Source organism: Podarcis muralis, chromosome 5 (genome assembly GCF_964188315.1).
Source record: "Podarcis muralis chromosome 5, rPodMur119.hap1.1, whole genome shotgun sequence".
Taxonomy (NCBI): Eukaryota; Metazoa; Chordata; class Lepidosauria; order Squamata; family Lacertidae; genus Podarcis; species Podarcis muralis.
The window spans coordinates 98,825,436-98,844,944 of NC_135659.1; the positions used below are offsets into that span (position 1 = coordinate 98,825,436).

The 19,509-nt window shown below is 50.5% G+C and overlaps 1 protein-coding gene across 1 annotated transcript in view; it reads left to right on the forward strand.

Moving 5' to 3' along the window:
• The first annotated feature begins 7,202 nt into the window (after positions 1–7,202).
• XKR7 (XK related 7) overlaps positions 7,203–19,509 on the forward strand; it is a 54,250-nt gene continuing 41,943 nt past the window's right edge. The window contains exon 1 of the mRNA XM_028735592.2: positions 7,203–7,985. Coding sequence (XP_028591425.2) covers positions 7,288–7,985 — 698 coding nt within the window. The 5' untranslated portion in view covers positions 7,203–7,287. The remainder of the gene's footprint in view (positions 7,986–19,509) is intronic.

Below are 19,509 nucleotides of genomic sequence, written 5' to 3' on the forward strand. Positions count from 1 at the left end.
TCAGATTTCTAAGAGGGCCCTTGGGTAGCGGTGTACACAACCTAACACCACAATCCATAGCTATCCAGTCATTATTATTTATTTTTTAGAAAAAGCTGGCTTTTGGTGTGCTTCCCAAAAACCTAGCATTGATCCAAACTGAGGGAAAGAATGACCTAGCTGCGTTTTAAGCCTCAGCGCAGATCCACCCCCAAAAGTCCTGGGAATTGTAATTCCCACCTCACAGTACTATAATTCCCAAGCGCCTTAACAAGATACAGCTGCTGGGATTCTCTGGGAGAAGTTATGTCCTTTAAATGTGTGTTGGCCCAAAAATGGAAGCAAGAAGAATTACCGACGATTGAAGAATGGAGAATGAAGTTAATGGACAATGCAGAACTAGATAAACTAACAGGAAGGATTCGAAACCGTCGGGACCAGAAATTCACGGAAGACTGGAGTGAATTTACGGACTACTTGGAAAGTATTTGTGAAGATCAGACATTTGTAGGTTTGCAAGAACTTTTGTGAGGAGTATTATTAGAAGTATTGCAAAAATGGAGAAGGGGAAGGATGATTTGTTAAGAGATGTAAAGGCAATATAAAGTTAAGAAATACATAAGAAGTGGTTAAAACGGTGGATCATCAGAGGTGCTGATGGAAGTCTAAAAAGATTGTATAAGTGATAAGTTTTGTGGTACATTTTATAATTTATATGTTAAAATCAATAAAAAAATAAAAAAATAAAAAAAAATGTGCGTTGGGTGTGCCTTAAATGTCTGGGGTGGATCTGCTGCCATTCTGCACATTGCAGAGAAGGTCAGCCCCCTTCCCCAAAGGCCCTGGCCAGGGACTGACCACAAGTGGCTCCAGTCTTCAGTCTTCTCTAGCCTCATCTTGGCTGAATGTAAACAGGGTCTGTGTTGTGTACTGAGTTGAATAGGATCCAAACTGCAGCAGTCTGATTGGTCCTAGAACAATAGGATTCAGAATGCAGCAGTCTGATTGGTCCTAGAACAAAGCAGCAGTATGATTGGTTGGCAGGAACTACCCAATCATGCTCCAGATAGAAGTGAATCCACAACCTGATTGGCTTACAGTAGAATTCCGGAATTAGCCAATCATGTGCAGCCCATTGTGTAAATAATGTATATAAAGCAGATACTTTGAGGAGACTTTCATTCATTCCTTCTCACCACTATGAGCTGAATAAAGAGCATGAAATCACTTTGCGACTCTGAGTATATTTCAGTCTGGCTGGAAATTATTGCCCCAGTTGCTGCCAGGACAGGGGTGGGAGCATCCCCCCCCCCTTATCACTGTCTAAACTGTCAAACAAACAGTGAACAATATACAGAGCAGCTGGAAGCGTGGGAGGAAGGCTAAACTAAGTAGATAAGTATTTAGGAATTTGGGAGAGAAGTCAGCAGAGGCTGGGTGTGGAGGAGGGAGGGAGAAAGTACACTTAAGAGAACATCAACGAGGTGGAAAAACATTATTTGGAACATGTGTTCCTTGGGTTGAGTCTGGGACAAGAAGAAATAGAACTTTTAGTGTCATTGGCCTGGTCCTGTGGAACTCTCTGTCACTAGAGAAACCGGACTGCAATATGTTGGGATACTGTCGGGGAGACGGGGGCATCAGGCAGGCCCCCAGCTGGCTCCGGACGATCACCGGTCTCCCGTGGAACAGCATCAGTCAGTCAGCGATATGAGCCTCAGATACGATTAGAAACCCATGCACACTAATTAGCAGAGTGAATAAATCTCCACAGTGAAAGTGGCAGACAGAGGCAGATGTAAGCATTATGTAAAGGTAAAGTAAAGGTAAAGGTACCCCTGCCCATACGGGCCAGTCTTGACAGACTCCGGGGTTGTGCGCTCATCTCACTCAAGAGGCCGGGGGCCAGCGCTGTCCGGAGACACTTCCGGGTCACGTGGCCAGTGTGACAAAGCTGCTCTGGCGAGCCAGAGCCGCACACGGAAACGCCGTTTACCTTCCCGCTATAAAGCGGTCCCTATTTATCTACTTGCACCCGGGGGTGCTTTCGAACTGCTAGGTTGGCAGGCGCTGGGACCGAGCAGCGGGAGTGCACCCCGCCACGGAGATTCGAACCGCCGACCTTCCGATCGGCAAGCCCTAGGCGCTGAGGCTTTTACCCACAGCACCACCCGCGTCCCCTAAGCATTATGTACAAGCGTTTTATTCAGCATAGCTCAGGAACAAAGGAAAACATGTCTGCTTGCCTTCGTGTCCTGCAAAACAGCAGTAACACAAAAGCTATCGGTATATACAAAGAGAAGTTCCCAGCGAGAGCTGGAAGTAAACAGGCATGTGACACACAATAGTCATGCCTGTAGCCTTTTAAGGTGGAAAGGAACTATATCCTAACACAATATCCAAAAGGACCACCTCTCTCCATGTGAACCTACCTGGACCATCATCTGAGGCCTTTCTTCATGTGCCTCCTCCACGCGAGGTCCAGAGGGAGCAACACAAGAATGGGCCTTTTCTGCAGTGGCTCCCCATTTGTGTGATGCGCCCCCCAGGGAGGATCACCTGTCACCTTCATTACACACTTTTGGGCACCAGGGGAAAATGTTCTTCTTCTGCCAGGCCTTTGGCTGATAAACACCCAATACACTTTAAAATGTGGCGTGGGTGGGGGGTTATTAGTTTGTTTTTTCTTCCTGTTTTCATTACATATTTTGTGTTCTTACCTGTGCATCTCTTCCTTGCTGCCAGACCACCACCCCTTTTGGTAGCCCCAGAAAGACCTGACCCGGCCCAGAGTGACCAGGGGCTGCCTCAGCTTGACCCAGCTACATCCCAGGCTGACCCAAATTCATCCAGATGGATTCTGGTACACAACGCTACTGCAAACCTTGAGGTTTCCCTCTCACTTTATGCTCTGGGGTGCCGATTTGGCTTCACAAACATCAGCACTCACAGCCTGAACATCAGATATAGAGTGGATGCTGCAAGCTAGCAGGTCGAGCAGCTGGGGCAAGCTAGTCAGATGGGCAGGGTAAAGGTAAAGGACCCCTGACAGTTAAGTCCAGTCGTGGGTGACTCTGGGGTTGCAGCGCTCATCTCGCATTACTGGCCGAGGGAGCCGACTTTTGTCTGCAGACAGTTTTTCTGGGTCATGTGGCCAGAATGACTAAGCCGCTTCTGGTGAAACCAGAGGAGCACACAGTAACGCCGTTTACCTTCCCACTGGAGCGGTACCTATTTATCTACTTGCACTTTGATGTGCTTTCGAACTGCTAGAAGAAGAAGAACAAGAAGAAGAGTTTGGATTTGATATCCCGCTTTATCACGACCCAAAGGAGTCTCAAAGCGGCTAACATTCTCCTTTCCCTTCCTCCCCCACAACAAACACTCTGTGAGGTGTGTGGGGCTGAGAGACTTCAGAGAAATGTGACTAGCCCAAGGTCACCCAGCAGCTGCATGTGGAGGAGCGGAGACGCGAACCCAGTTCACCAGATTACGAGACTACCGCTCTTAACCACTACACCACACTGGTAGGAGCTGGGACCAAACAACAGGAGCTCACCCCATCGCAGGGATTTGAACCGCTGACCTTCCAATCGGCAAGCCCTAGGCTCAGTGGTTTAGACCACAGCGTACAAGTAATGAATTATTATTATTAGGAAGTTAGAAGTCTGTGGGGTGGGGGTGTGGAACGGAGATGTCTTATCCAGCCTACTCTCTTTGTACCCATAACAGATCTTGGCAGGCAGGAATGAGCAGGGGGAGGGGGAGTTGTTGTTTTTTGCAGCATGGAATAAAAGCATGATCACCAGCAAATGCCTGCACATTGGACGTAAGTGTTCATCGAGGGACCATAACTCCATGGCAGAGCACATGCTCTGAATACAGAAGCGCAGTCTCTGGCAGCAGGTGGTGTGCATAGCCACCACCAGTCACAGCAGACAATAGTGGCCTGGTTGGACCAATAGTCTGACCCGATGTGAAGTACCTGCAATGCCCAGTGGGAAACTCAAGCCATCCTACTTCCCCACCCATCCCTTCAAGGGTTTTAACCATGCTCAGCTCTGCATTACTCTGTAGTCTCATGTAATAATATAAGAAAATGCAAAGAGGCTGCTGGATCAGGCCAGCGGCTCATCTCGTCCACCAGATGCCTGTGCAAAGCCCGCAAGCAGGATCTGAGCGCAAGAGCAGCTCTCCCCACCTGTGGTTTCCAACCACAGGTATTCAGAAGCATCGCTGCTTCCAGTTGTGCAGGCAGGGCCTAGCCATCATGGCTAGAAGTCATCACCAGCCCTCCCAAGCATGAATTTGTCTAATTTTAAGCCATCTCGGTCAGTGGCTGCCTCTGCCTCTTGTGGGAGTGAGTGGACATAGTTTAGCTGTGTGTCCGCTTTTCGAAATATACAGAAATGAGGGTGAGGTTGAAAAACACATCCTCCCTGCTCTGTTGACTTGCTCTGCTGTAAGTGCAACACAAAGGCTAGCTGGGTGGAAAGGGTCCTTGATAAGCGATGCCCCATGGCTGTCAGGGGCTAGTTAACCATGAGGGGCACAGTCCATGCTCTTGCGCAACGCCTGTTCCTTTCAGTGGGGCGTGAAGGGCCGTAGCATGCAGAAGGTCCCAGGTTCAAACCCTGAAGGCATCTCCAGGTACAGCTGGGGCAGACTCCAGAAAGCCTCTGCCAGTCTGTGTAGACAGTACTGAGGCAGATGGACCGATGATCTGACTCGCTATTAGGCAGCTTCCGATGTTCCTTGAGTAGGAGAACCCCACCCCATCAGGGATGGTGTCCTGAGAATTGCCTAGAGCCCCAGAACACCTGGTTAGGCTAGAAGAGCCTCTTTTCCTTGGCCTTAGCAATGTGCTGATCCAGGCCAAATATTTGTGAGCATTCACAACACCTGCGGCGCCATTCATGCGCTGCAGCTGTGGCACAATCTCGAAACTGCGAGTTGCTGGTGCCATTCCACAGCCCGCTCTCCCATCCTGCTGAAGAAGACACGACATCCTGCAGATCCAGCTTTTGCTTGAGAGCGAGAATGACAGACAGTTAATCAAATGCCCAATCTCATTCAAGCTGCTTCCCTTTAGCCCTTATCTCTCCTGTTCGGAGGCTTCAAGGCTTGCCCTTTTGCTAGGTTTTCTTCCTCTGGTTAGCAGAGAAAAAGCGTCTTTTTCTCCCTGCTTACGCTTAATTTCTTTTACATCCTGCAGGAAACTTGTAGAACCTATTGCCTATTGCATCCTTTCAGTTTCGGCTCAGGGGATCTGGGCAGCCTCTGGAGAGGACTAAAGATTACTGGAAAATTATTTTCCCATCATTTCTGCAAACCCCCTGGAGAATCCCCTTTGAAACCACTTCACGGTCCCTGAGAAGCAGGAGTGACATGACGAGGGAGGCCCCATTTGGGTTAGGGGGTCACACAGGCCTGCAATGATGACAAAGAAGAAAACAAAGGCAGAGGAGGAAAGTAAAAGAAGGCAATATTCTGTTCTCCTTTTATTTGATTTCTTGCTCTGCACTTTCCTAAGGCTCGGAGTGGGTTACAAAACGGCAGCATAACAAAGGCTGAAAATGCATCTTGTGTGTGTTTTAAAACACATCATCTTTATTAAGACACTGGGAGGACTGATCATCTGTCTCCTTGGTGTGCCAGAATTATTAAGGCTGCAATCCCATGCACACTTAACCTGGGAGTAAATTCTACTGAATACAATGGGATTTATTTCTGTGCAGAGAACACCCTGTAAGGGGCATATGTACGAGTTTGAAATCTGGCATTTGGCGGGCACATAAGGCAAGGCAGTCTAATTGCTAGTATTGTTTTTTTCAAAGGACATTTATGTATCTGTCGCTTGAAAAAGAAGGCGCATGATATGTTCCCACAAATGTTTAAAGGCCTTTCACACTAGCTAGGCAGCTGAAACACTGGAGGATTGGGTGGGACGGGATTCAGGCATAAGAACCTAAGAGGAGCTCTGCGGGATCAAGTCAATGGCCCATCTAGACCAGTATCCTGATCTCACAGTGGCCAACTAGATGTCTCTTTTGGGAAACCCACAAATAGGACTGGGGCACCAGAGCATTCTCCTCTCCTGCGATTGGGCACTCAGTAGCCTTAGAGGACAGCCATCATGAACTGTAGCCAGTTGGCTATCATCCCTGGACCAGTCCGTTCACTTTTAAGGCAACATGGAGGCAGGGTGGAAGTGGCTTGAGAAGATCTGTAGTCACCAATCAACAAAAGTACCTGACAGTAGCCAGGACAGGGAGGTCTCCTCAGAAAGATCATGCAAGTCGCAGGAACCCTAGACTGGAGGAAGTCCCATCTCCCACCGCCAAGCATTCTCTATAACATTGGCAAGAACTAACCTAACTACCTAACTACCCCCCTGTGTGTTGTAGCGCAATCATTGGGGTTGGCATTGATGACTCCAGACACCCTGCCGGCTCCCCAGGTTAAATGGCTAAATCCCCAATAACTGTTTTACCTCCGAGGAAAAACCCTCCCGGCTGATGCGATTTGCACAGCGCCGAGCACACGTGTGGCCAGGGCTACAGCAATCTGAACTGAACGGTCAAGGCAGCGGCAGGAGCCCCACCCAGGAGACTCTTAGCCTTTGTCAAGCCCCCCAACCTCCACACCTGCACGGGGAGATAGACCCCCCTTCCTTCAAATGATAGAAGAGTCCCCGAACCGGCATGAGGTGGGAGAGGCAGCCAGCAGAATCCTCCCAGCATCATGCATGCTCTAGATTGGGGGAGAGCCGTTGCCTCCCACCTTTGAAGAGGGGAGCAGGGGGTCCCCGGCAGGATTAGGCGAGGGGAGCAGGGAGGCGTGGCAGGCCGGCGGTGGGGAAGAGGAGGGAGAGCAGGGGCCGGTCTGGGACTCCTGCAAGGCGGAGAGGGAGAGGGTGGAGAGGGCGCCGCCCGAAGCAGCTCCGGAGGGAGCGCGTGTATGAGCCGTTAGAGGAATGAATGGGGGGCGGAGGGAGGCGGCTCTCGTGCTCCTCCAGACGCCCCCCTCTCCTGATCTAGGGAGGTGATCGAGAGAGGAGGGAGAGGGAGAAAGAGGGCGCTGCCTGCCTTCCTTCCTTCCTCCTTCCCTCCCTCCCTCCCTCCTTCCCTCCCCCACCTCCTCTCCTCCATCACCTCCTCCCCTTCCTCCCCCCACCCCAATCTGGCCACTCTCCTCCCTCTTTCCTCCCTCCCTCTCTCTCTCTCTCTCTCCATCCCTCTCTCCCTCTCTCCCTCCATCCGGAAGTCTCCGTCTCTCCCTCCTTTCTCCCTCCGCCTCTCCTCCAACATGGCCGCGAAGTCGGATGGAGGAGCGGCAGGCGCCGCCGCCGCCGCCTCCGCCTCGTCGTCGCTCGTGCGCCGGGAGGGATCCGGCGGCGGCGGCGGTGGAGGGAGCGGCGGCGGCGGAGGCAGCGGCGGCGGCGGCGGGAGCTGCAGCTCGAGCTTGGCCCGGGGGTCCCGTCGAGGAGGGCCGCCGCCCCCTCCGCTGCCCAACCCGGGCAGCCCCGCCGCCTCGGGCTCGGCCGCCGCCGCCGCCCCGCCGTCGCTGCTGCTGCCGGGCCGCGAGTACAGCCTGCTGGACTGCTGCTGGGTGCTGGGCGCCCTGCTCGTCTTCTTCTCGGACGGCGCCAGCGACCTGTGGCTGGCCGCGCACTACTACCTGCGCGGCGAGTACTCCTTCTTCGGGCTCACGCTGCTCTTCGTGCTGCTGCCCTCGCTGGTCGTGCAGCTGCTCAGCTTCAGGTGGTTCGTCTACGACTTCTCCGCGCCCAGCCGAGCCTCGCCGGGGCCGCCCGCCGCCGCCTTCAGCACCAAGGACAGCGCCAGCACCAAGGACAGCGCCCGGGCCGGCCTCCAGCCGCCGCCGCCGCCGCCCCAGCCGCCTTCTCCGCGGGCTTCCTCCGGCGGCGGCGGCGGCTGCTGCCGCCTCTGCGTCTGGATCCTCCAGTCCCTCATCCACCTCCTGCAACTCGGCCAGGTCTGGAGGTGAGCCCGGGGAGCTGCGAGGGGCTGCGAGCACAAAAGGCAGGCCGAGCGGTGGGCTCCCTGCATGTGCGCACCGGGGGAGCGGGGCGGGGCGGAGGCAGATCGGGCTGGGGTGGGTGGGAAGCCCTCCGGCTTATTTCCCCGGGCGCTACTCCCCACCAGGGGAAGTTTTAGGGTGGTGGGGGACCGCGCCTCGTGAACCTCGGGGAGCAGAGGAGACGCGGCCGGCCTGAAGGGGGGCGGGGGCTCCGAGCCAGAGGGAGGGGGGAACCGTCCCCGTGGCAGGAGGGAAAGAGAGCAGCCATGCAGCCCTCTGGCACGCCGGCAGTTCCTGGGCAAGCCGGCCGCCGCCTCCCTGCCTCTTTTCCCCTGCCCTGCCCAGCAGCACTCCCACCTCCTTCCCCTCTCCCCAAAAGAGCCTGATTCAGACCAGGGAACCTCGGTGCTCCGTCTGCCCATTCTCTTGTTCAAACCAGGTGGTAGGAACTGAGCCTTGTGCTTTCTTTAAGCTACGCTCCCTAAAAGGTGGGCTAGAAATCTAATGCATAATTCACTTTATTCTGCCAGGCCTCCCAGCTCTAATTTGTAGCCTGAGGCTTTAAGGGCTCCTGGACATAGAGAGACTTATCAGCCCTTTAGCCCTGCAAGGCAACAAATCTGAGGCATTTGCTGAACCATCTGGCTCCGAGCAGGGGCAGGGAGGTTAGCAGCACCTGGCTGGTCCCTATTATGTGCCTGAGGGACAAATCCCACTTCCAAGACCAGCTTCAAGGATGCTTAAAGGGGACTTGGCGCCCTCTTTCTCTTCAGGGCCAAGTCTTGGCTTGGTACCGGAGAGCAGCATCGATTTTGTTAAACGAATTCTCACCAATGGGGAAAGGAAGGCGACAGTGGAGTCACTCTGATTTGGTGCTCTGTGTGGAGATGTTTTAAGTGCTGTACTAAATATGATTTATCTAAGGTACTGCAATGTGTGGTGGGGAGGGGGAGGGGAGAGAGAAGGAGAGAGAAGGATTGCCATGACATAACTGGGTGTCTCTGCTGTTAAACTGTACCCGTGCATCTCATTGACCAGAGGGAACGGGACCCATGAAATGAAAGGTTGGAGGGCAAGACAATCACGGGTTCTTTCAAGGGGAGAAGGTGTCAGAAATAGAATTAGATTCTTCACCCCAGGAGACACGCGCGGGAGGGGGTGAGGAGAAGGTTAGAAGGTTATAGTGCATCCCAGTCATACTTCACCCTCATGACAGCCCTGTTAGGCAGGCATGGCAGAGGGAGGGAGGGGGCCAATGCAGCGTCCACCGTCCCATTCTGCTCCCCAGAGAAACATGAGAAGCGCTGCCTCCTCCTTTACTCCACGCCTCCGACTTTCTAAGAATCCACCAGAGTGTGCTGAGCTGTCCTGTTCATAACACGGTCCCCAACCCCTGGACGTTTGGAGGGCACTAGACTGAGGAAGGCTGATCCGAGACGTTGTTTGCTTCCTTTTGCTGGCACTGGTGGTGGTGGTGGGGGGGGAGTGGCATGCCTAACCCCCCCCCCCCCACACACACACACAACTGAGGCTAGCAGATCATTGCTACATGGGAGCTGCTCTCAGACAACCACAGCCTGGATTGTCACAGTGCCTGTGATTCCATTGAAATGAAAGGCCCTCTCCAGTTGGAGACGAGGGCAGAAGCTGTGCGCGTGTTTTCCAGCCAGAGCTCTCCTCTTCACCCTCCCACCCGTCCCGCCCTCCTCTTCTTCCCTGCGTTTTATCCACAGCCCCCCGCCGCCCCACTCCCCGAGACCACCTTCAAAGGATCTGAGGCCGGGGAGGAGCCAAGTAGGCCCCTGGGAGCCGGCTTGAGAGGGAGAGCGCAGATGGAGTAGGTGCGCTGAATGCCTCTCCAGCAACCACCTCCACTCCAGGGCTCTTAGATGATCATTTCCTGGCAGGTCTATTTCCTCAGGCCAGACTATTGAGCTGACCTTTCGCTCCCCCCACCCTCCCGCCCACTCCAGACAGCTCTCCTTTTCCTGAGCCTCAGAGCTCCCTCCCTCCACTCGGCACAACCGGTCTGTAATGGATCTTCCTGCAAGGGAAGTTGGAGCTGAGCTGGAGACAATGGTGAATTTCTGAAAGAGCCTGCTTAGCTATTCATCGATCGCTGCAAATTGGAGCTGCAGAAGGGAGTTCTCGCCCTTACGATCCAGTGTAAGGTGAGGTCTCGTCTGGCTCCCAGGGATGCCATGTGGTGGGTGTTTTCCCCGCTCCTGCTGCCCGTGGCCTTGCTCAGGAGAAGGGAGGAACGCAGAGCGCACATCCTTCATACGGTACAGAGCTCTGCCTCCTTGGCCGCTCCTCTCCCCATTCAAAAGAAGGCGAGCCACGTCCCCTCCCATTCATGATTCCAGCCCATTCTCATCGCAGCTGTTGACACGGGGAATTGACAAGGGAAAGCGGCAGAATGTGCTCTTCATGGAGAAATGCAGCCTCAGTGGATTTCATCGGTTTGCAACATCGCGCCAGTCTGAATTTTCCCTGACACTGGGGATTGCCACGTGTGGAGCTTGCAAAAGGCTCTGGCAGATTTCCTTTTGTGCAGCTCGCCATTGAAAGCTTTTTGTGGTTTTGCTCTGTGCTGCTTGGACGTTGAGGGGCCCCCCCACCCCACCCCCCACCATTATTCAGCTGCTGTAAGGACGGGCTCATGTTGTTGCAGATTCATGAAGTACAGCTTGTCGGTTATGAATGGAGGAAATTGCTGACTGCTAGCTGAAGAAAATTACTGGGGGGGGGAAAGCATGATGATTCAGTTTGGGCATGGAGATGTAGCTGGGCCTTGACTTGAGCTGCAGGACTTAACCCTGAGACCCCAAAGCATTTGTGATGCATTTGAGTGAGTTGCAATGAAGGTTGCTACAAGTGGTTCTAGCACAGAGAACTAGATATTTATTGAGAGGGGGCTGAAATCTCCCGAATTTCTTCTCTCTTGTGACTTAGTGGGTTCAATCTGCATACAGTGTACTGGCTTCAGAAAATCGTGTTGGTGCCCTTAGTCCCAGCTACTTCACACAGCCTGGCCTTGACCCCCTAATCTGTTTCACTGCCACACCTGTGGTGCAGGATGAGACCCCCTCGAAAGAATCAATGGCAGCCCAGTTGGCTTCCATACATGGAATAGGGAGTGGGAGGAATCTGGTCCTTTGCTTCAAGCAACAAAATGCCTTGGGCTGGTCCTGTGTGTGCCCTGGTGCAGGATCCAATCAGACCACTGCTTTGGCATGGGAGTGCTGGTCAGAAAATAAACAGAACGGTGTGTACCCTGACCATCTGCAGGGCACAGCATGTGATATTGGACACTGGATTCAGCTTCCTATCTCCACTGTATGTCCAAAATATCTTAGTGGCCGCAGAGCTATGCTAGAAAGTGGGCAAGCAATACCCACCGAAACTTCAAAAGCCAGAGGAGTGGCTGGATGAGACTCCCGTTTGCGGGGGGCAGAACTTCAGTGCCTTTCTACATCCCTTGACCCTTCCTACAAACTATCAAAGCTGGTTTGAATTGGGCCAAAGACAATAAACTGGACAAATCTGCCCACTATGTGCAGGTTGCATAATTCAGCTTGTCTTGGATTGCCCAGGCACAGGGCAATGTATTGTTTGTGTGGGTGACCCCCAGCCCTGAAAATAAGCAAGCAGGCATGGATTGGGTTTTAAGCCACTTGGGTCGATTATGTGGCATATTTACAATGCAGTCAAACCAAGAATGCATGCTTGCTAGATAGGCACATGGTAGCTGAAGCTCAGGGACCTGTAAATTTCTGAGAGACTCCTACTGTGTCCTGTTAGGGGGAAGGCATAGCCATACATATACTGTAGTCTCATCCCCTGGCCAGGCTGCTTCCTCTTTGCTCTTTGACCCCATTCCAGCAATCTGCATGTGCTCAGACACCCTCTTAAACTAGACTAAAGTATGTCTTTGTAACTGGATTACCATTTTAAGCCTGCCTGAACAAAGCTGCTGTTCTTTGTTACTCTTCAACAAGTATTTTGAGAGAGTAAATGTTATTTTTACCTGTCTGTGTGATTATTGTTTTAATGGGGGGGGGATACCAGGAGAATCCCTTCTGCTTTATAGCATCCTGGGTTACTTAAACTAAAATGCTAAAATTAGCCTATCAAAGCTTCCCTTTTAAACTGCAAAGGGATGGGACTCAGCTGAACTCAGGGTGAGGAAGGAAGGATAATATCAAATAAATATATCCTCTCCTAGCATCTATACACATCTCTACAAATAAACCCGCTGAACTGCTGGATTATAAACAGGCATGGCAATTGGTACGAAGTTCCCCTATTCTGTTCTCCAGCCTTGCCCTCTCTCCTCCCTGATCTGCTCCACCAGGCAGGGCATTAAGCCAATTAAAGCTGTCCCTCTCGGAGAGGCCCTCCTGGCCAGTGATGCTCTTGAGCTGTGTATCAGTCTCTTCCTAATCTTGGGATTTGTGGCACTTGCTCCACTGACCAGTTAAATGCGGTTTGCTAAACCCATTAGCGAGGCTGGATTTGGTGCAGGAAGTAGACAGTTGTTTCTAAGAAGTGATGAATTATTGCTAGATGAACTGTGCCCGGGAAGAGGAGAATGGGAGCCTGGGCTTCCTCACGACCCCTCCCCCTCCCCTTGCATCTCATAAGCTCCTTTATAGCACCGTTCTGGAGACGGCGCCTGTTGTGCGCAGCAGATATTAGGGCTGGTGCCACAGTTCTGTGACGAAAGGCATCCCTTGCACACCAGAGGTCCCAGGTTCAATAGCTGGCATCTGATCATAGGATCTTTGGCTTGCAAGGCTGTTGCCTGCCAGCATGCGTCGTGCTTGGCTCGATGGACCCATGCTTTGACTTGGTAGGAGGTGGCTTTGCTCAAACTCTCCCCAATTTCATCTCTGCAATTGCATGTGTGTGTGTGTGCACCTGTGTGCAAGGCCTGGCATCTTGCCCCTGAGCATAATTTTGCACCAAAACATTTTCCCTTCTTCAAAAAATCACAGAATCTGTTTCCATGCAAAACCAGCTATAGTGCTTGTGGTTTACTAGGTTGCTGAGAGGGTGCATTTGTGAGGAGCCTGCAATTCTGAAATGTATTTTCTTAGAGGCTAATGTTGAGCCTCCCTGGGCCAAGTCACGCCTTGCACAATTCCTCCGTGCAGTCATTGTAGACCAGTGGTTCCCAAAGTGGCCAGTGGTGCCCCCTGGTGGGAAGTGGAATTACCTAGCGGGGTGCTAAGAGAGAAAGGAGCAGCTGAGGGGTTCTGGAGGTGCAAATGACTATCAGAGTTTGAGAAGCTGGCATCACTGGATCAAGTTCATAAATTACAAGGAATTAACTAAACTAGTTTCAACTGGATTTTGAATAAATGTGCAATTAATTGTCACGCTTTGGAATATTATTGCGTTGTTATTTTCCTTAGCGGATCGTGAAAACTGATGTTCTGAATAATGCTTTTTATAGGGTAGGCGACCAAGGGGACAGTTGCCCCTTTACACTGGTGTAAAGACGATACTGAGCTAGAGGGGCTGACTCAATTCAAGACAGTTCCCTATGTTCCCGTATAGCTTGATTCATGTGTGACCTTCTGTGCAGACTGATCACTGAACAGGCAGGTTTTCTGTCCATGGTACCGCCTTGGAACAAAAAGTGATGTTGAACCATTGTCACATGCAATGATCCTCATAGAAGCTGCATGGAAATTCCTACAGGAAAGTGCCTTTGATGAAAGGAGGTGGTCTGCCTGCCTTGCCTTGCGTTCAGAAGCCTCTGTAGCACCAATGTGATGTACTTGTGAAGATATAATTAACCACCTTAACATGATGAGCCCGTCAGCATCTGTCTTGGGCTGATAAGATTTCCAAGGTGGGGAGATCCCTTGTGCCTTGTTACAAGAGGTCAAAGCCCTGTTCTCATCATGTACATTGTAGAACTGTCAAGAGGGAAACAAAGATCCTTCAGGCATAGTCGGATGTTGGGGGACAATTTTTGCACAGGTTTTCAGGTGCTTTTCACCTATCATGTATCCCCAGTACACACACACCCCGCCGCCAATACTCAGTTGCTCAGGGAACTAGAAGGTTTGCAATCCAACTTCTGTGAGGGAAGCAAACATTGTCATCCTAGCTGGAATTAGATCTCACACTGGGGTTGGCCATGGGGTGGGAATAGGTTAATGTTACAGAACCCCAGCTGCCACCCCTTGGAAAATCACACACACACAGAGAGAGAGAGAGATAGAGCGCAATTTGAATTAGAAAAAGGGTCCCATTTAGAGGAATAGGGGTTTTCTTTGTAAGCCAAATTGCTGTGCAAGGGTGATTTGAAGGGGAAACTGCAGCATGCAAGGAGCACTATCCTTCTCTAGGTGTCACCAGCCCCCAAACTACATGCTCCTGCAGCAATTAGGCTGGAGGGGGGAAGCTCCCATTTGCATGAATGGGAGCTAAGCCTAATTGCTGTGTGTGAGCAGGGCTAAAGAGGGGAGGCCCCGCCAGAACTAGACGCATCATGGTCCCTTCATTGCCACTCCAAATTTAAATAGATGGGGGGAGAAAATTTTCCCTGGGGGAGCTTTCTTGCCAACATAAAATAAAGCAGAGAACTACAATTTTGGATATCTTATTAAACAGTGAAGGTGCCTGAATGATGACAATAGGCAGGGAGTTCCAGAGTACAGTTGTACCTCGGGTTAAGTACTTACTTCATTCTGGAGGTCCGTTCTTAACCTGAAATTGTTCTTAACCTGAAGCACCACTTTGGCTAATGGGGCCTCCTGCTGCTACCGCGCCGCCGGAGCACAATTTCTGTTCTCATCCTGAAGCAAAGTTCTTAACCTGAAGCACTATTTCTGGGTTAGCGGAGTCTGTAACCTGAAGTGTATGTAACCTGAGGTACCACTGTATAGGTGCTGCCCCACTAAAAGATCCAGTTTTTTACAAATGCAGAATAGCTGTTATGTGGCAGTATTGACTCTGGATTCGGATTAGTGCTATTGCTCTGAAATTTTGTGGGTTGTGTGTATTGACCTTTTTGATTGTGACCGCGAGTTTAGATTGCATATGTATCATTTTAGAATGACACCTATCTTGTAAGGGCACTGCTAGGCAGCAGAGCGTACCTTGAAATAATACAAAAAGGAGAGTAGATCCAGGTTGCAGCCGTACGGGAGTCTCTATCCAGTTCAAGAGCTCTTGAAACTTTGCGGGCCCAGCTGGAACAAATGGGCCACAAGCAAGAATCCACTATGGGCCATACGAAGCAACCACAGAGGACCCCTGGGATGCCAAAGCGCCTTGTGGCAGCAGCCCTGAGCAAATCTGAAGGGTTTGTCAATCTGTGTGCAGTTGCACAGATCAAGCGTCTCTGAATTGTTTTCCCCAGACATGCATTTCATGGTGGGAACAAGCACCCCGTGTCCACATACATGAGAGATCCGTGTGAGAGTTCATAAGGGTTGCTTTGAGCTGTGGCCCTTGGTTGTCAAAGACTTGGAAACTTAATGGGGGCTTGCAGGCTGCAGTCCTGTGCACACTTCCTAGGGGGTGAGGCCCAATGAGATCAATAAACCTGCCTGGGACTGTGCTGTAGGAAGAGCTTCCACAAAATAAATAAATGAGTATTTTGCACAGCTTGCTACCTTTCCCTTCCAGTCCTTATCTGCTTTTTCATGCTATCCTTTGTGCGTGCACGCATGCACACACACACACACACACACACACACACACACACACACCCTCTCCTTCTCCTTCCTTCCTTCCTTCCTTCCTTCCTTCCTTCCTTCCTTCCTTCCTTCCTAGTTTACATTTCTGCAAAACCCAAACAGTAGATCTTGCAAATAATGATGCACATTTATGCAGCAAAGGATGGCTGCACAGCTAATTGTGACTTCACATGGCTACTAAGAGTGTATTAACTTATGGTCTGTGTGTGTGGTTTGGGAGCTGCACGGTCAGGGAAAAACCAATGCTGTCCAGGGTTGTAAAGACTGCGGAGAGAAGAATTAGGTGCACTCTTCCCACCTTGGATCAAATCTATGCTTCCAGGTGCCATAAGAAAGCTGCAGAGATAGCGCAGGATAGTGTACACCCCGGAAATGATCTCTTTCAGCTTCTGCCTTCTGGAAGAAGGTCCAGGGTTATAAAGACTAGGACTAGCTGCCTGAGAAACAGTTTCTATCCAAATGCGATTTTGGTTTTAAACGCAGTGTAAGGAGTCTGTATGGGAGTACAGTGGTACCTTGGGTTAAGTACTTAATTTGTTCCGGATGTCCGTTCTTAACCTGAAACTGTTCTTAACCTGAAGCACCGCTTTAGCTTAATGGGGCCTCCTGCTGCTGCCACGCCGCCAGAGCACGATTTCTATTCTCATCCTGAAGCAAAGTTCTTAACCCGAGGTACTATTTCTGGGTTAGCAGAGTCTGTTACCTGAAGCAAATGTAACCTGAAGCATATGTAACCCGAGGCACTACTGTATATTGTATTGAAAAATGGGGTATCAGGGTTTTTAGGGGGCTAACCAGGCTGGGATAGCTGGGATAGCAGGCTTGTTGGGTTTTGAATGTCTTATGTAGATTTTTCAATTTCGTTGTTCTGTGTGGGACAATGACAATAAAGATTATTGTATCGTAAGATAAAATCATGGAATTGTAGAGTTGGAAGGGATCAAACCTGCAACCTTGGTGTCATCAGCCCCACACTCTAGCCTACTGAGCTATCCAGGCTGATAGCCAAAATGGCTACCATCTCCCTCCACAGCTGGAGGCAAAATACCACTGAATACCAATTGCAAGGGAGGAGAGAGGCTGCTGCAGTGCCCAGGTCTTGCTTGTGGGATCCCCATTGGGGCCTCACGTTGGTCCTTGTGAGAATAAGACGCTGGACTAGATGGGTCCTTGGGTCTGATGCAGTAGGATCTTCTTGTGCTCTTCTGTCCATAAGGTGCCAAGATGCAACAGAGGACAGGACTCCCCACAGTTGTTCTGTACAGAAGAGGAAATTTCATTGAGTGTGGCTTACAATGAAAGTTGCACCTGCTGAGAGTCCCTCTTCTGCTCAGCTGTTAAAGGTCCAGACGTCCTGTTGTCTTCTGCATGCGTGGCAACTCTTTGGTGTTCAGGGTCTGATTGTAGTGGTGCAGGAGCTAAACTTCTGCCAGTGCTTTGAGCACCTGCTGTGCCTCTGCCTCCCACCTGGGTAGGGCAAGAGTAGAACTGAGTAGAACTCATTCTATATAGCAGGTGAGAGTGAGCAGAACAGTTGTGGAATGAGGCATCAGCTGAATAAGTACACTACTACCTGGGGTTATTTTAAAAGGCAACAAGGAACTTCAGGTGAGGATCTGGCAAACCTAAGCACCTTTACTTTCCAACAACTTTGTACCCAAGGCAGCCAATTTTGTGCACCACAAAAGGCAGCAAATTGTGAGTTATTTAAAGTATAATAATAATTTTAATAATAATAATAATAATAATAATAATAATAATAATAATAATAATAATAATAATTTATTATTTGTACCCCCCCCCATCTGGCTGAGTTTCCCCAGCCACTCTGGGCGGTTTCCAACAAAGATTAAAAATACAGTGGTACCTCTGGATGTGAACGGGATCCGTTCCAGAGCCCCGTTCGCATCCTGAGTAGAACGTAACATGTGACTGTGCATCTGTGCATGCGCGGGTCGTTTTTTGCCGCTTCCGCACATGCGTGTGACATCATTTTGAACGTCTGCGCATGCGCGAGCGTTGAAACCCGGAAGTAACGTGTTCCGTTACTTCCAGGTCGCCGCGGAGAGTAACCTGAAAACGCTCAACCTGAAGCCTATTTAACCCGAGGTATGACTGTACATTAAAATGTCACACATTGTGTTATTGTTGGGTGAGGACAATTTGGGTTTTCTATCTCATCTCCCAAAGGGCGCCATATGCAAATCGTCCAAATTTCTATCTCCTACTGCAGGCTTCCTCAACCTCGGCCCTCCAGATGTTTTTGGCCTACAACTCCCATGATCCCTAGCTAGCAGGACCAGTGGTCAGGGATGATGGGAATTGTAGTCTCAAAACATCTGGAGGGCCGAGACTGAGGAAGCCTGTCCCACTCAGTTCACAGTTTCTCAAGTGAGAGGTGTTGGGACTTAGACCTGTTCGCAGATCAGACCTTGCATTTCCACAGGCCCTGTGCCTTTAAGAAGGTGTGCAGCAGACAGAAATTCAACAGGTGCAATCTAGCTTCCTGCACCCCCTCCAAATTGGGAAAGGCTTGACCTGTTGAATTTCTGCCTGATGTGCAGTTGTTAAAGGCATAGGACAGGAAACCCGCTAGGTGGGGGAATGGTGGCAACCTCAGTCATGCCATGGAAGCATTTATCTCTAACCCCATGACATTTGGCAGACTGGTTGTGATCACAGGGTGGTAAGGGAAAAGCTCTCTGCACATGCACTGATAATGCCCTGTGCCTGCTCCTTTACACTGCAAAAAAGAGGGCAAATTGCAGGGCACGTGTGAAAGAGGGCAAAGCTCTTGCATCCTTAACAGCTGTGCAGAAGAGGGTGTTTCAGAAGGCATGGGTTGGCATACAAGCTATTTGGCAGAGAGGTAGCATAGAAATAAACTACGACCTAATGATATGCATCCTGGTGATATCCTGGCTCAAATTAAGCTCTGCCACTGCTGCCATCTGAAAGGAAGTGCCACTTCCTTGCTTTTGCATGGAAATCGTACTGCTAGCCTGTTATTATGCTTGCCCTGAGTTTCCCACAAGGTGAGAAGTTGGAGGCTGCCCAAACACAGCGCTTGTGTGGGTTTGTTTTCTTTTTCCAGATCACTGGAAGCTCGTGGTGTTTTGTAATATTTTATTAGCAAGCGTTATATGCAGGCAAAGGTGAAGTTGCAGCTTCATTCGCCAACAGATAGCTGACTTCATTGTTGCACATCAGATCTCCAGAGCGAGACACAACCCTATATCTCCCAATCCTCTCTTTCTCCCCCAAACTACTGCTGCCTGTCTCCTTTCGTCTCCTTTTCAGCTGTATCACAGACTGAGGTCACTTCAGAACTAACTGTTTATTGAACATTCATCCTGACTTGTTGCACAAAGTTTGCAGGGAGGTTGTACAATGCCTGCTGTTGACTGATAATTCATTTTGATTGGGTTGCAAAGAGGTTATGTACACACCCTCACATCAATTGCTGTCTCATATTTGCATTGCATTTCCCCTTTGCTTACAGCAAAATCCCCCCCCCCCTTTTTTTTTAGGGAGGGAGGCAGGCTTGAGGCACAAGAGTGCCAGATCCGCTGTGTAACTTGAATTTGCCATTATGCAATTGAATCCATCTGCAAAAGAGTGGGAATCTGGAAGCAGTCTACAGATTACATCATTCTTAGCTGGGATGAGGGGAAGAAGACTGCATAAGACCCTTTAGGGCCTCCAGGGATTTCCTAGCCATTTAGAAAGCACCCACTCCCCGTTTAAAGCTCGCAGTCTCCCTAAC